The 16122-nt window shown below is 43.1% G+C and overlaps 1 protein-coding gene across 1 annotated transcript in view; it reads right to left on the bottom strand.

Annotated features, from left to right (window-relative positions):
* Positions 1-2961: 2961 nt before the first annotated feature.
* LOC112238662 (selenide, water dikinase 3-like) overlaps positions 2962-16122 on the bottom strand; it is a 29649-nt gene continuing 16488 nt past the window's right edge. The window contains exon 8 of the mRNA XM_042299872.1: positions 2962-3767. Within this exon, the coding sequence (XP_042155806.1) occupies positions 3535-3767 (233 nt within the window). The 3' untranslated portion in view covers positions 2962-3534. The remainder of the gene's footprint in view (positions 3768-16122) is intronic.

The following is a 16122-nucleotide window of genomic DNA, read 5'->3' as shown; positions in this document are numbered from 1 at the left end:
ACACCAGTTATCGATGAACAGCACTTCTTTTTTAGGCTTACAGGTATCAGTGTTATTAACCCCTGACTCATTGTAGGAGGGAGAACATTGTTTTTAATACTCTCTAATAAGACTTCAAATAGGTAGGGAGCTACTTATTCAGAAAATAATTTGTAAAATTCTGATGTAATTCCATCAACACCTGGTGATTTATTGTTCTTTAGATGTTTGATTGACTCTATAATCTCTTCAACTTTGATGGGTTCATCACACTGTTTAGATTCTATATCACTGATAGAGTGAACATTATTCAGTGAGTTAAAAAACATATCTGTGGATTCCTGACAGTACATAGAGCTATAATATTTTCTGTAAAAATTGCTACAGTATTTAGTGATTCGTTTTTGGTCATCTGTAATAACACCATCAATGTTTAACTTTGGATAGTGTTATTTTTAGAGGGAAATTTCTCAAGTCTAAAGAAATAGGATGAATTCTGTTCTCCCTCCTCAATCCATCTTTTCCTAGATCTAATAAAGGCTCCTTCTGTTTTTAATCTATATATATTATCCAGTTTATTTTGTAACTCAATTAGTTCCATCTTCTCCTCCCCCGAGAGGTCGGCTGGGGACCTCTGAGAAAGGGAAGTTATCTTAATGATCACATTTTCCTCCTCAGGTCTACTGGTCTTAGCAAGATTACTACCATATTTTCTAAGGTATTTGGACACCTCAAATTTAAAGAGCTCCCAGTTCTTGCAATAAGATTTCTCTTCACAAGCCCTTTCCCAAAAGTGTGAGAGCAGATCTTTAACCTCAAATTGAACTATATCATTATTTAATAATGAGCTATTTAGCTTCCAGTAGGATGCTCTGCCAAGGTTAATATCAGTCTGTGAGGGGAGTAGTACAAATATTTGTAGTAACACCCTCACTATCAATACATTTGGATATAAGCCAAACATCTATTCTGGATTGTCTGGAGCCTGTTTTGTTACTCCAAGTGAATGATCTGTCTGCCGGAAACCTCTCTCCATATATCAGTAAGATCAAACTTTTCCATAAAAAGTATTAAAGCCAAATTCTGATTGGTTGGCCTCCCTGGGGGCCATCTATCAGTTGAATTATCTATTGTAATGTTAAAGTCCCCTCCTATCAATAATAACGAATTGGGAAATTTAGATAACCAATGAAGTATATGTTTCTCTATAGATTCAAGCAACTCATCATGTTTGGTGTTGTACCTGTAGAAGTTTACAGTAATGAGTGTAATGTCATTGTAACTGATCACAAGACAAATAAAGTGACCAAAGGGGTCACAGAGTGTAGAATATTACCACCAAAGGGGTCACAGAGTGTAGAATATTACCACCAAAGGGGTCACAGAGTGTAGAATATTACCACCAAAGGGGTCACAGAGTGTAGAATATTACCACCAAAGGTATTTTTCATTGTAGTGACACCAGCAGAGCGTTCAGATCCATGGGAAAGCCTAATATCGTTGCCCCACTGTGACCTCCAGAAGTTGGCATCAGCCAAAATTGAGTGAGACTCTTGAGAAAAGCAAAAATCTGTTTGAAATTGTTTAGCAAATAAAAATAAGGCCTTGCGCTTCACATTGTTTCGTTACCCCCCTAGCATTAAGAGAAACGATAGACAAAGACAAAACAACAAAGATTATATAAAAGTATAAACTGTAGTAGGATGAGTCAAAGACGTATGAGCAGTGAACGTAAACGATAAGGAACAGAGATCTGCACCATTTATGTCCATTTAAAGTGAGCCCCCACGAATCGACATATGCGACAGTGAGTAGATTACGTTGAAACAATGGTCGGCCATCTTGGAGGCAGTCTCTAGTTCTTATGCCGCGTTCAAAACAACTGGAAACTCGGTAATCTCAGACTTCCGAGCGTTCAAGGAAACTGGGAAATTGGGGGGGAGGGGGGCTCCGAATTTCCGACCTGAAAATCACTTCCGTCATGATTTGACCACGTATTTTTCAGAGTTCCCAGTTGTCATGAAAGCAGCATTCGATATTAAAATGATTATGGCATTAAGCATGTAAACTCCTTACTCTGTTTATCTTAATAGGCGTAAGGTCATAATCGATGTAAGCAGATACCGATTAAAACAACTGGTTTTCTGAGCAATCTTTAGAATTATTAGGACATGGAAACAGTTTAATATGCTCATGTGCCAGCACCAACGCCCCACTCTTTGCGCGAGTGAAGTGATTTCGGGAAAGGTGAAAGGATGCATCATATATTTCAAATGTACTGTATATGTACGAACTCAGAATCAAAAAGTCTTAAGCAAAAATAACACTGTCACTGTGCCAGAACGATCATTTTGATTGGCGATTTTCTGTATTTATTAATCAGTATCCTGGTTATAGATGTGTCCATGTAAACAAACGGACTGTCCACGGTCGCATTATTGTGTGCATTTAACCGTGTTCACTGACAAGAAGCTGCCGTGTGGGGGGACTCGTTAGGTGGCTTGTTTCAATTTAATGATACCAAGTCTTGTTTTGACTGATGTCATCATGTCTATGCCAATATGGCTCAAATTCGCTAACTAGCTAACCAACAACATTAACAATAAAGTATTTTTTAAATCAACTTCCATTATCCAACAGTTGCTGCTATTCTCATCTTACTTGCGTCTCTGTTCAGAGAGTTGGAAAGCGGGGCAGGCTGAAGCAGCCCGCGACTGACGGATCTTTTCCCAGGTCTCTCGGGTTAGAACACGGTGATACATTTTAATATAAAATATGCCTTAATAGCAGACACTTTTATCCTGTATGCATGCATACAGTACATCTTATGAATGGTCGCATGCGCCGTGCTCAACCAACTGATATACAGAATACCAATATTCTAACGTATTTCACCATTAATCATTCTGTACCCCACTGTCCAAAAAAAAACCTTCATTTTAAATCACACACACACACAGGAAGTACCAAAGGGACAGAACAGTGAGTTGATGATCGGTTTATTGATTGTGAATTCTCCAGAAACACATAGCCAATGGCTGGAACCCAGCACATGAGCCCCACCCCCTTCCTGAGACAGACATCCACTCCGCCTGGCCCCATTGGCTGAGGTTTGGAAGGCGGAGCTTCATAAACAGGTAGGGGGGGCTTTGAGCTGAGCAGCCAGTCAGCTGGCAGAGGACATACCGGACGACCCCATTGGTCCAGAGAGAGCTGCTCAACCCTGCCTCTGAACCAAATGGGTAGAGCCAGACATCCTTATAGACAAGCCAAATATCCAATAGAAACACATTAAATAAACATTTTCCCAACCACTCCCACAATGACAAAAGTTTCACCAGGAGAATGTTCTGACCCACACTCTAAAATCACATACACAACTTGATCTATTTCCCAGTCACTGATTGGAGGGAAAACTGTTGGAATGTTAGTTTAATTTAAAAGAGGAACCATTTGGAGTGTTGTCCATTCCCTCTCCATGTTTGGTGTTTTGGCCTGTAGCTCCTGTGGCTAAACAAGGGAAAGAGATGGACAGCAACACACGTAAGAGGGAGTCTATGACAGCGTATCGCCAGGAGCTGGACTAGTAGAGCTGTTGTTCTCCTGATTGGCTGCAGCGGTCCCTCTCGGTTGGACTTCGATGATGCGTGGTTTGTCGATGATGCGAGCGCCGCGTTCTCCTTTCTCCACGATGCCGATGATCCAGGCTCCACCCCCAGACCCCTGACCCTTCACCTCCGCACAGAACCGGGCCGCCTGCTCTCTGGGCAGACTTACTAGAAGGCCACCTACAGGGTGAATGGGAAATAACGTATCGTGTCATTTGGGAGTAACTTTTATTGTAAATAAGAATAAAATGTTCCTAAATACTTCTACATGATTAAAGATAACCCTGAATGAATTGCGAATAATGATGAGAAAGCTACAGAGCACAAATATCAAACCCCCAAGACATGCTAAACTCTCAACCTCTCTCCATTAAAATAACAGGAGAGGTTAGCATTTTATATCATACCCCCAAAGACATGCTAACCTCTCACCATTACATTAACAGGGGAGGTTAGCATTTTATATCATAGCCCCAAGACATGCTAACCTCTCAACCTATCCCCATTACAATAACAGAGGAGGTTAGCATTTTATATCATAGCCCCAAGACATGCTAACCTCTCACCATTACAATAACAGAGGAGGTTAGCATTTTATATCATACCCCCAAAGACATGCTAACCTCTCACCATTACAATAACCGGGAGGTTAGCATTTTTATCATACCCCCAAAGACATAACCTCTCACCCAAGACATTTTATATCATACCCCCAAAGACTCACCTCTCACCATTACAATAACAGGGGAGGTTAGCATTTTATATCATACCCCCAAGACATTGTAATGGTGAGAGGTTAGCATGTCTTGGGGGTATGATATATAATGCTAACCTCCCCTGTTATTGTAATGGTGAGAGGTTAGCATGTCTTGGGGCTATGATATAAAATGCTAACCTCCCCTGTTACTGTAACGGTGAGAGGTTAGCATAACAGGGGAGGTTAGCATTTTGAGGGGGTATGATATTTATGCCTCTAACTTTCTCACTCGTTATTCATGATTAATTCGGAGTTTCCCATAATCATGGTAACATACATATTACATGTAGAAGTGTTTACACACATATTCTATTCTTATTTGCAATAAAAGTGACTCCAAAATGACACAATACATTATTTATCATCTTATTTCTATTGGACACAAAATAATCTGAAACACAACCAAAACAAACAGCAAATGCATCCAACAGGTTTATAGAGTCACAAGATTGATGTAGTTCATTGTGTGATAGGAATATGGGACCAAATACTAAACTTCTGACTACTTTTATACACGTAAGTGAATCTGTCCCAATATTTTTGTACATAAAGTGTTGTAATTTCTAAAATGGTTCACCAGATATGGATGCAAATATCCTCAAATTAAAACTAACCACAGTCATTTTAATGTCATTGTATCATTTCAAATCTAAAGTGCTGGAGTACAGAGCCAAAACAAAACACTGTTCCAATACTTTTGGAGCACACTGTAAATGTAATCCGAGTCAGAGCAAACGTAGCTAATACAGCCGGATACCAGTGTTGGTGTCGTTCAGCATGTTGTTGTTTGTGCAACGATATCTTCTAAAATCAGATGAATAGAGAGCAATAGCAGGGATCCTTCCCTTTCAAGACGACTCGATACACGGGCGACGTTTTAGTTTCAAATGATTCACTGTGATTTGATTGGAGGAACAAATCGATGCGATTCAGTTTGATGAGATACGAAGCACAAACCACATTCATTTTCCATTAATTAAAATAGTTTATGGAGCTCATGAGCCGGATCCGTCTGAGCCGACTGGGAATGATGCAGGCGTGGCCAAAAGTTTTGAGAATGACACAAATATTCATTTTCACAGTCTGCTGCCTCAGTGTCTTTAGATATTTTTGTCAGATGTTACTATGGAATACTGAAGTATAATTACAAGCATTTCATAAGTGTCCAAGGCTTTTATTGACAATTACATGAAGTTGATGCAAAGAGTCACTATTTACAGTGTTGACCCTTCTTTTTCAAGACCTCTGCAATCTGCCCTGGCATGCTGTCAATCAACTTCTGGGCCACATCCTGACTGATGGCAGCCTATTCTTGCATAATCAATGCTAGGAGTTTGTGGGTTTTTGTTTGTCCACCCACCTCTTGAGGATTGACCACACGTTCTCAATGGGATTAAGGTCTGGGGAGTTTCCTTGCCATGGACACAAAATATCGATGTTTTGTTCCCCGAGCCATTTAGTTATCACTGTTATCTTATGGCAAGGTGCTCCATCATGCTGGAAAAGGCATTGTTGGTCACCAAACTGGATGGTTGGGAGAAGTTGCTCTCAGAAGGCGTGTTGGTACCATTCTTTATTCATGGCTGTGTATATATATATCCTTCCTGTTTGGCCCTGTCCGGGGGTGTCCTTGGATGGGGCCACAGTGTCTCCTGACCCCTCCTGTCTCAGCCTCCAGTATTTATGCTGCAGTATTTTATGTGTCGGGGGGCTAGGGTCAGTTTGTTATATCTGGAGTACTTCTCCTGTTCTATTCGGTGTCCTGTGTGAATCTAAGTGTGCGTTCTCTAATTCTCTCCTTCTCTCTTTCTCTCTCGGAGGACCTGAGCCCTAGGACCATGCCCCAGGACTACCTGAAATGATGACTCCTTGCTGTCCCCAGTCCACCTGGCCGTGCTGCTGCTCCAGTTTCAACTGACCTGAGCCCTAGGACCATGCCCCAGGACTACCTGACATGATGACTCCTTGCTGTCCACAGTCCACCTGACCATGCTGCTGCTCCAGTTTCAACTGTTCTGCCTTATTATTATTTGACCATGCTGGTCATTTATGAACATTTGAACATCTTGGCCATGTTCTGTTATAATCTCCACCCGGCACAGCCAGAAGAGGACTGCCCACCCCACATAGCCTGGTTCCTCTAGGTTTCTTCCTAGGTTTTGGCCTTTCTAGGGAGTTTTTCCTAGCCACCGTGCTTCTACACCTGCATTGCTTGCTGTTTGGGGTTTTAGGCTGGGTTTCTGTACAGCACTTTGAGATATCAGCTGATGTACGAAGGGCTATATAAATAAATTTGATTTGTGTTCTTAGGCAACATTGAGAGTGAGCCCACTCCCTTGGCTGAGAGCCAACCCCACACATGAATGGTCTCAGGATGCTTTACTGTTGGCATGACACAGGACTGATGGTAGCGCTCACCTTGTCTTCTCCGGACAAGCTTTTTTCCCCAGATGCCCCAAACAAACGTCAGAGAAAATGACTTTACCCCAGTCCAATCCCTGTACCTTTTGCAGATGCACTCACACCTGCCTGCTGCCATTCCTGAGCAAGCTCTGTAGTGGTGGTGCCCCGATCCCGCAGCTGAATAAACTTTATGAGACGGTCCTGGCGCTCGCTGGACTTTCTTGGGCGCCCTGAAGCCTTCTTCACAACAACTGAACCACTCTCCTTGAAGTTCTTGATGATTCGATAAATGGTTGATTTAGGTGCAATCTTACTGTTAGCAATATCCTTGCCTGTGAAGCCCTTTTTGTGCAAAGCAATGATGACGGCACATGTTTCCTTGCAGGTAACCATGGTTGACAGAGGAAGAACAATGATTCCAAGCACCACCCTCCTTTTGAAGCTTCCAGTCTTTTATTTGAACTCAATCAGCATGACAGAGTGATCTCCAGCTTTGTCCTCGTCAACACTCACACCTGTGTTAACGAGAGAATCAGTGACATGTCAGCTGGTCCTTTTGTGGCAGGGCTGAAATGCAGCGGAAATGTTTTTGGGGGATTCACTTAATTTGCATGGCAAAGAGGGACTTTGCAATTCATCTGATCACTCTTCATTACATTATGGACTATATGCAAATTGCCATCATACAAACTGAGGCAGCAGACTCTGTGAAAATGTATATTTGTGTCATACTTTTGGCCATGACTGTATACTGAGTGTACAAAACATTAAGAACACCTACTATTTCCATGACATAGACTGACCAGGTGAGTCCAGGTGAAAGCTATGATCCCTTAATGTCACTTGTTAAATCCAATTTAAAAATCAGGGGAGGAGACAGGCTAAAGAAGTATTTTTTAAGCATTGAGACATGGATTGTGTTTGTGTGCCATTCAGAGGGTGAATAGGCAAGGCAAAAGATATAGTTGCCTTTGGTAGTTGCCAGGAACACTGGTTTAAGAACTGCAATGCTGCTAGATTTGTCACAATCAACATAGGGCTGGGCGATATGGCCTAAAAATCACATTGATTTTTCAAACTTGTGCGATTCAGGGTATATATAGATTTAAAAAATAAAATGTTTCCTCTAAATAATATATATATAGATATATATAGATTTAACCTCTAAATAAGCGTTGTACAATTAAAGGTTAAAAACACTGCATTTTACACAGTCAGCAATAATCTATTGAATTCAGGACTTAGTTATACCTATTGAATTCAGGACTTAGTTGTACCTATTGAATTCAGGACTTAGTTGTACCTATTGAATTCAGGACTTAGTTGTACCTATTGAATTCAGGACTTAGTTATACCTAGGCTAAATAAGCTTTCCACAACCATCAGACCCACTAATATTTTTTTCAAAATGGCTGAACCTGCTTTTTGTTGTTGTTGCAATAATCACTAATCTGGCTTTCAATTCAGTCTATGAAAATGGCCTTTTTTGTTACAAATGTCCCCAGAACCTAATGCATAGTGCACATTCACTAAATGCTACCTTATTGTAGCAGGAATTAGGCTATAGAACATTAACACAGGTCTCATCAACAATCTCTCAAGCCCTCGTGCTCGTGAGTAGCCAGCTAATCTTTATATTTCAAATTGAGCCAGCTTGGATCCATTTGCTAGCTAACAAGGTATAACAGTTGAGCCAGCTTGGACCTATTTGCTAGCTAACAAGGTATAACAGTTGAGCCAGCTTGGACCTATTTGCTAGCTAACAAGGTGTAACAGTTGAGCCAGCTTGGACCTATTTGCTAGCTAACAAGGTATAACAGTTGAGCCAGCTTGGACCTATTTGCTAGCTAACAAGGTATAACAGTTGAGCCAGCTTGGACCTATTTGCTAGCTAACAAGGTAGAGCTGTTGAGCCAGCTTGGACCTATTTGCTAGCTAACAAGGTATAACAGTTGAGCCAGCTTGGACCTATTTGCTAGCTAACAAGGTATAACAGTTGAGCCAGCTTGGACCTATTTGCTAGCTAACAAGGTATAACAGTTGAGCCAGCTTGGACCTATTTGCTAGCTAACAAGGTGTAACAGTTGAATGGTAATATACACCAATGGCACAACAAACTGAATATCCATTTTCCAGAATCAATGTTCATTAATACTTGTGTTTTAGTAGTGTCTGCTCTGAGCAGTTGAGACAGTAAAATAATGTCTCAATGTGTTGGTGTCCATTTGGCCGATTCTGTTGGACCAAACCTCAACAGCAAATAGAGAGTTGAAACCGCTAGTCAGAGAGGAAGATGTGATCTCAACTACGTTGAAAAGTCTCCTTGACCTTTTCCACATTTTTTTTACGTTACAGTCTTATTCAAAAATGTATAAAAAAATTGTACCCCCCCCCCTCGTCAATTTACACACAATACCCCATAATGACAAAGCAAGAGTTTTATTAGCAATCTTTGCACATTTATTAAAATAAATAAAAAATTAAATAATACATTTACATAAGTATTTAGACCCTTTACTCAGTACTTTGTTGAAGAAACTTTGGTAGCGATTACAGCCTCCAGTCTTCTTGGGTATGACGCTACAAGCTTGGCACACTTGTATTTGGTGAGTTTCTCCCATTCTTCTCTGCAGATCCTCTCAAGCTCTGTCAGGTTGGATGGGGAGCGTCGTTGCACAGCTATTTTCAGGTCTCTCCAGAGATGTTAGATCAGGTTCAAGTCCAGGCTCTGGCTGGGCCACTCAAGGACATTCAGAGACTTGTCCTTAGGGTGGTTGTCCTGTTGGATGGTGACCCTTTGTCTGGAGCAGATTTTCATCAAGGATCTCTGTACTTTGCTCCGTTCATCTTTACCTCGATCCTGACTAGTCTCCCAGTCCCTGCAGCTGAAAAACATCCCTACAGCATGATGCTGCCACCACCATGCTTCACCGTAGCGATGGTGTCAGGTTTCCTCCAGACGTGACGCTTGGCATTCAGGCCAAAGAGGTCAATCTTAGTTTCATCAGACCAGAGAATCTTGTTTTTCATGGTCAGAGTCTTTAGGTTCCTTTTGGCAAACTCCAAGAGGGCTGTCATGTGCCTTTAACTGAGGAGTGGCTTCCGTCTGGCCACTACCATCAAGGCCTGATTGGGGGAGTGCTGCAGAACTGGTCGTCCTTCTTCCCATCTCCACAGAGGAACTATAGATCTCTGTCAGAGTGACCATTGGGTCCTTGGTCACCTCCTTGACCAAGGCCCTTCTCCCCTGATTGCGCAGTTTGGCCGGGCGTCCAGCTCTAGGAAGAGTCTCTGTGGTTCCAAACATATTCCATTTAAGAATGATGGAGGCCACTGTGTTCTTGGGGACCTTCAATGCTGCAGAAATGTTTTGGTACCCTTCCCCACATCTGTGTCTCGGAGCTCTACAGACAATCCCGTCAACCTCATGGCTTGGTTTTTGCTCTGAAGTACTGTCAACTGTGGGACCTTATATAGACAGGTGTGTGCATTTCCAAATCATGTCCAATCAATTGAATTTACCACAGGTGGACTCCAATCAACTTGTAGAAACATCTCAAGGATGATCAATGGAAACAGGATGCACCTGAGCTCAATTTCAAGTCTCACAGGAGAGTCTGAATACTGATGTAAATAAGGTATGTTGTTTTATTTTTATTAATATAGACTGTCACATGTGCTCAGTGTGAACCTGCTTTCATCTGTGAAGAGCACAGGGCGCCAGTGGCGAATTTGCCAATCTTGGTGTTCTCTGGCAAATGAAAAACGTCCTGCACGGTGTTGGGCTGTAAGCACAACCCCCACCTGTAAGCACAACCCCCACCTGTGGACGTCAGGCCCTCATACCACCCTCATGGAGTCTGTTTCTGACCGTTTGAGCAGACACATGCACATTTGTGGCCTGCTGGAGGTCATTTTGCAGGGCTCTGGCAGTGCTCCTCCTTGCACAAAGGCGGAGGTAGCGGTCCTGCTGCTGGGTTGTTGCCCTCCTACGGCCTCCTCCACATCTCCTGATGTACTGGCCTGTCTCCTGGTAGCGCCTCCATGCTCTGGACACTACGCTGACAGACACAGCAAACCTTCTTGCCACAGCTCGCATTGATGTTCCATCCTGGATGAGCTGCACTACCTGAGCCACTTGTGTGGGTTGTAGACTCTGTCTCATGCTACAACTGGAGTGAGAGCACCACCAGCATTCAAAAGTGACCAAAACATCAGCCAGGAAGCATAGGAACTGAGAAGTGGTCTGTGGTCACCACCTGCAGAACCACTCCTTTATTGGGGGTGTCTTGCTAATGGCCAATAATTTCCACCTGTTGTCTATTCCATTTGCACAACAGCATGTGAAATGTATTGTCAATCAGTGTTGCTTCCTAAGTGGACAGTTTGATTTCACAGAAGTGTGATTGACTTGGAGTTGCATTGTGCTGTTTAAGTGTTCCCTTTATTTTTTTGAGCAGTGTAATATAGCACAACTTTGGACTTTCACCCCATCTCATAATCGAACATCAAACTTTAAAAAGCAAAGAGAACCTATGCAACATACCATAACATTAAGCTTCAAATGTTGAAGTATTATTTCACTTGAAGTGCAGCACAAGGCTACATGCGAATGTTCGTTTCATAAAGAAATTGACGGGAAAACTCCATTGCCAAAAGTGCACTGCACATGCAGGTGTGACAGATAGGAAAATATCAATTAGAAATGTAGAGATCTAAAGATGCAACAACTAGCATGGGATGCTAATATGACTAGGATGATCATCAACTAGCATGGGATGCTAATATGACTAGGATGACTAGGTACTTCCGGCGCCGACAGAGATGGCCGCCTCGCTTCGCGTTCCTAGGAAACTATGCAGTTTTTTGTTTTTTTACGTGTTATTTCTTACACTAGTACCCCAGGTCATCTTAGGTTTCTTTACATACAGCCGAGAAGAACTACTGAATATAAGATCAGCGTCAACTCACCAACAGTACGACCAAGAATATGTTTTCGCGATGCGGATCCTGTGTTCTGCCTTACAACCAGTGTAACCGAGTGGATCACATGCAGCGACCAAAAAAAAAAAAAAAACGACTCAGAAAAAGAGGGAAACGAAGCGGTCTTCTGGTCAGGCTCCGGAGACGGGCACATCGTGCACCACTCCCTAGCATTCTTCTTGCCAATGTCCAGTCTCTTGACAACAAGGTTGATGAAATCCGAGCAAGGGTAGCATTCCAGAGGGACATCAGAGACTGTAACGTTCTTTGTAACCTTCACGGAAACATGGCTAACTGGAGAGACGCAATCCGAAGCGGTGCAGCCAGCGGGTTTCTCCACGCATCGCGCCGACAGAAACAAACATCTTTCTGGTAAGAAGACGGGCGGGGGCGTATGTCTTATGGCCAACGTGACATGGTGTGATGAAAGAAACATACAGGAACTCAAATCCTTCTGTTCACCTGATTTAGAATTCCTCACAATCAAATGTAGACCGCATTATCTACCAAGAGAATTCTCTTCGATTATAATCACAGCCGTATATATCCCCCCAAGCAGACACATCGATGGCTCTGAACGAACTTTATTTAACTCTCTGCAAACTGGAAACGATTTATCCAGAGGCTGCATTCATTGTAGCTGGGGATTTTAACAAGGCTAATCTGAAAACAAGACTCCCTAAATTTTATCAGCATATCGATTGCGCAACCAGGGGTGGAAAGACCCTGGATCATTGTTACTCTAACTTCCGCGACGCATATAAGGCCCTGCCCCGCCCCCCTTTCGGAAAAGCTGACCACGACTCCATTTTGTTGATCCCTGCCTACAGACAGAAACTAAAACAAGAAGCTCCCACGCTGAGGTCTGTCCAACGCTGGTCCGACCAAGCTGACTCCACACTCCAAGACTGCTTCCATCACGTGGACTGGGAGATGTTTCGTATTGCGTCAGACAACAACATTGACGAATACGCTGATACGGTGTGCGAGTTCATTAGAACGTGCGTTGAAGATGTCGAACCCATAGCAACGATTAAAACATTCCCTAACCAGAAACCGTGGATTGATGGCAGCATTCGTGTGAAACTGAAGGCACGAACCACTGCTTTTAATCAGGGCAAGGTGTCTGGTAACATGACTGAATACAAACAGTGCAGCTATTCCCTCCGCAAGGCTATCAAACAAGCTAAGCGCCAGTACAGAGACAAAGTAGAATCTCAATTCAACGGCTCAGACACAAGAGGTATGTGGCAGGGTCTACAGTCAATCACGGACTACAGGAAGAAACCCAGCCCAGTCACGGACCAGGATGTCTTGCTCCCAGGCAGACTAAATAACTTTTTGCCCGCTTTGAGGACAATACAGTGCCACTGACACGGCCTGCAACGGAAACATGCGGTCTCTCCTTCACTGCAGCCGAAGTGAGTAAGACATTTAAACGTGTTAACCCTCGCAAGGCTGCAGGCCCAGACGGCATCCCCAGCCGCGCCCTCAGAGCATGCGCAGACCAGCTGGCCGGTGTGTTTACGGACATATTCAATCAATCCCTATACCAGTCTGCTGTTCCCACATGCTTCAAGAGGGCCACCATTGTTCCTGTTCCCAAGAAAGCTAAGGTAACTGAGCTAAACGACTACCGCCCGTAGCACTCACATCCGTCATCATGAAGTGCTTTGAGAGACTAGTCAAGGACCATATCACCTCCACCCTACCTGACACCCTTGACCCACTCCAATTTGCTTACCGCCCAAATAGGTCCACAGATGATGCAATCTCAACCACACTGCACACTGCCCTAACCCATCTGGACAAGAGGAATACCTATGTGAGAATGCTGTTCATCGACTACAGCTCGGCATTCAACACCATAGTACCCTCCAAGCTCGTCATCAAGCTCGAGACCCCGGGTCTCGACCCCGCCCTGTGTAACTGGGTACTGGACTTCCTGACGGGCCGCCCCCAGGTGGTGAGGGTAGGCAACAACATCTCCTCCCCGCTGATCCTCAACACTGGGGCCCCACAAGGGTGCGTTCTGAGCCCTCTCCTGTACTCCCTGTTCACCCACGACTGCGTGGCCATGCACGCCTCCAACTCAATCATCAAGTTTGCGGACGACACAACAGTGGTAGGCTTGATTACCAACAACGACGAGACGGCCTACAGGGAGGAGGTGAGGGCCCTCGGAGTGTGGTGTCAGGAAAATAACCTCACACTCAACGTCAACAAAACTAAGGAGATGATTGTGGACTTCAGGAAACAGCAGAGGGAACACCCCCATCCACATCGATGGAACAGTAGTGGAGAGGGTAGCAAGTTTTAAGTTCCTCGGCATACACATCACAGACAAACTGAATTGGTCCACTCACACAGACAGCATCGTGAGGAAGGCGCAGCAGCGCCTCTTCAACCTCAGGAGGCTGAAGAAATTCGGCTTGTCACCAAAAGCACTCACAAACTTCTACAGATGCACAATCGAGAGCATCCTGGCAGGCTGTATCACCGCCTGGTATGGCAACTGCACCGCCCTCAACCGTAAGGCTCTCAGAGGGTAGTGAGGTCTGCACAACGCATCACCGGGGGCAAACTACCTGCCCTCCAGGACACCTACACCACCCGATGCTACAGGAAGGCCATAAAGATCATCAAGGACATCAACCACCCGAGCCACTGCCTGTTCACCCCGCTGCCATCCAGAAGGCGAGGTCAGTACAGGTGCATCAAAGCTGGGACCGAGAGACTGAAAAACAGCTTCTATCTCAAGGCCATCAGACTGTTAAACAGCCACCACTAACATTGAGTGGCTACTGCCAACACACTGTCAATGACACTGACTCTACTCCAGCCACTTTAATCATGGGAATTGATGGGAAATGATGTAAATATATCACTAGCCACTTTAAACAATGCTACCTTATATAATGTTACTTACCCTACATTGTTCATCTCATATGCATACGTTGATACTGTACTCTATATCATCGACTGCATCCTTATGTAATACATGTATCACTAGCCACTTTAACTATGCCACTTGGTTTACATACTTATCTCATATGTATATACTGTACTCGATATCATCTACTGTATCTTGCCTATGCTGCTCTGTACCATCACTCATTCATATATCCTTATGTACATATTCTTTATCCCCTTACACTGTGTATGACAGTAGTTTTTTTTGGAATTGTTAGTTAGATTACTTGCTCGTTATTACTGCATTGTCGGAACTAGAAGCACAAGCATTTCGCTACACTCGCATTAACATCTGCTAACCATGTGTATGTGACAAATAAAATTTGATTTGATTTTGATTTGATTTGATCATCAACTAGCATGGGATGCTAATATGACTAGGATGATCATCAACTAGCATGGGATGCTAATATGACTAGGATTATCATCAACTAGCATGGGATGCTGATATGACCAGGATTATCATCAACTAGCATGGGATGCTGATATGACCAGGATTATCATCAACTAGCATGGGATGCTAATATGACCAGGATTATCATCAACTAGCATGGGATGCTAATATGACTAGGATGATCATCAACTAGCATGGGATGCTGATATGACTAGGACTGTTTGGGCTACTGGACAATGAAAGAAAGTTGATTTGAAAACCAACAGAACAGCATATGAAAGTCTTTACAAAATCATTTTGACTACTTTGAAGCAAGGTAAGACATGCCTCATAATATGAAATAAAAATTTTAAAAAACGTATACGTTTTCAAAATGCATACTGCATATTTCAAATGTGTGACATGCTCAAGCCTTGAAGGGAGAATGGGAAGCGTGCTTCAATTACCAGCTGAGAAATAAAAATAGCTTCTTTTTTTAAATCGTGGAACACACGATTGCAGTTAGAATTGTTGAGCATTGATTGGGCTCGTTGATTAAAGCACGTTTAGTTCCAATAGCAAAGAAAGAGCCATTTGAAGAGTTGTAGCAACAGCTCTTGCACTTTGACAGATTTTCCACTCAAATATAGGATCTGTATGTTGTGTGCTGAATAAGATGGGCTACATAACCACTAACGAAAATACGCACCAATTTAATTCCACAAAGTTATGCAAATTAACCTATATACATAAGCATGACAAGTCAAATGTATAGGGTCCCTATACACTGACCAACACTTTGGTTCCTACCCCGTCACAATAGTGCCTCCATAGAGACCCTACTAGTATTCTAATTCCTATTTCTATGAACGCCTCCCTGGCTTTTTAATTCGCTGTCGTGTCAAAAAGTGCCCAGTATTACATTCTAACTACAGAATAATCATTCTATTTCCATGATTCCAACAATTCACTTGTGTTTTGATCTAATTGCAATATTTGGTCAAAATTAAGGCCTAGATACTTTTGGCCACACTGTGCAGCCCTTA

This window comes from Oncorhynchus tshawytscha, linkage group LG16 (genome assembly GCF_018296145.1).
Source record: "Oncorhynchus tshawytscha isolate Ot180627B linkage group LG16, Otsh_v2.0, whole genome shotgun sequence".
In the NCBI taxonomy this organism is placed as follows: domain Eukaryota; kingdom Metazoa; phylum Chordata; class Actinopteri; order Salmoniformes; family Salmonidae; genus Oncorhynchus; species Oncorhynchus tshawytscha.
This window is presented reverse-complemented; position numbering and strand designations above follow the sequence as displayed.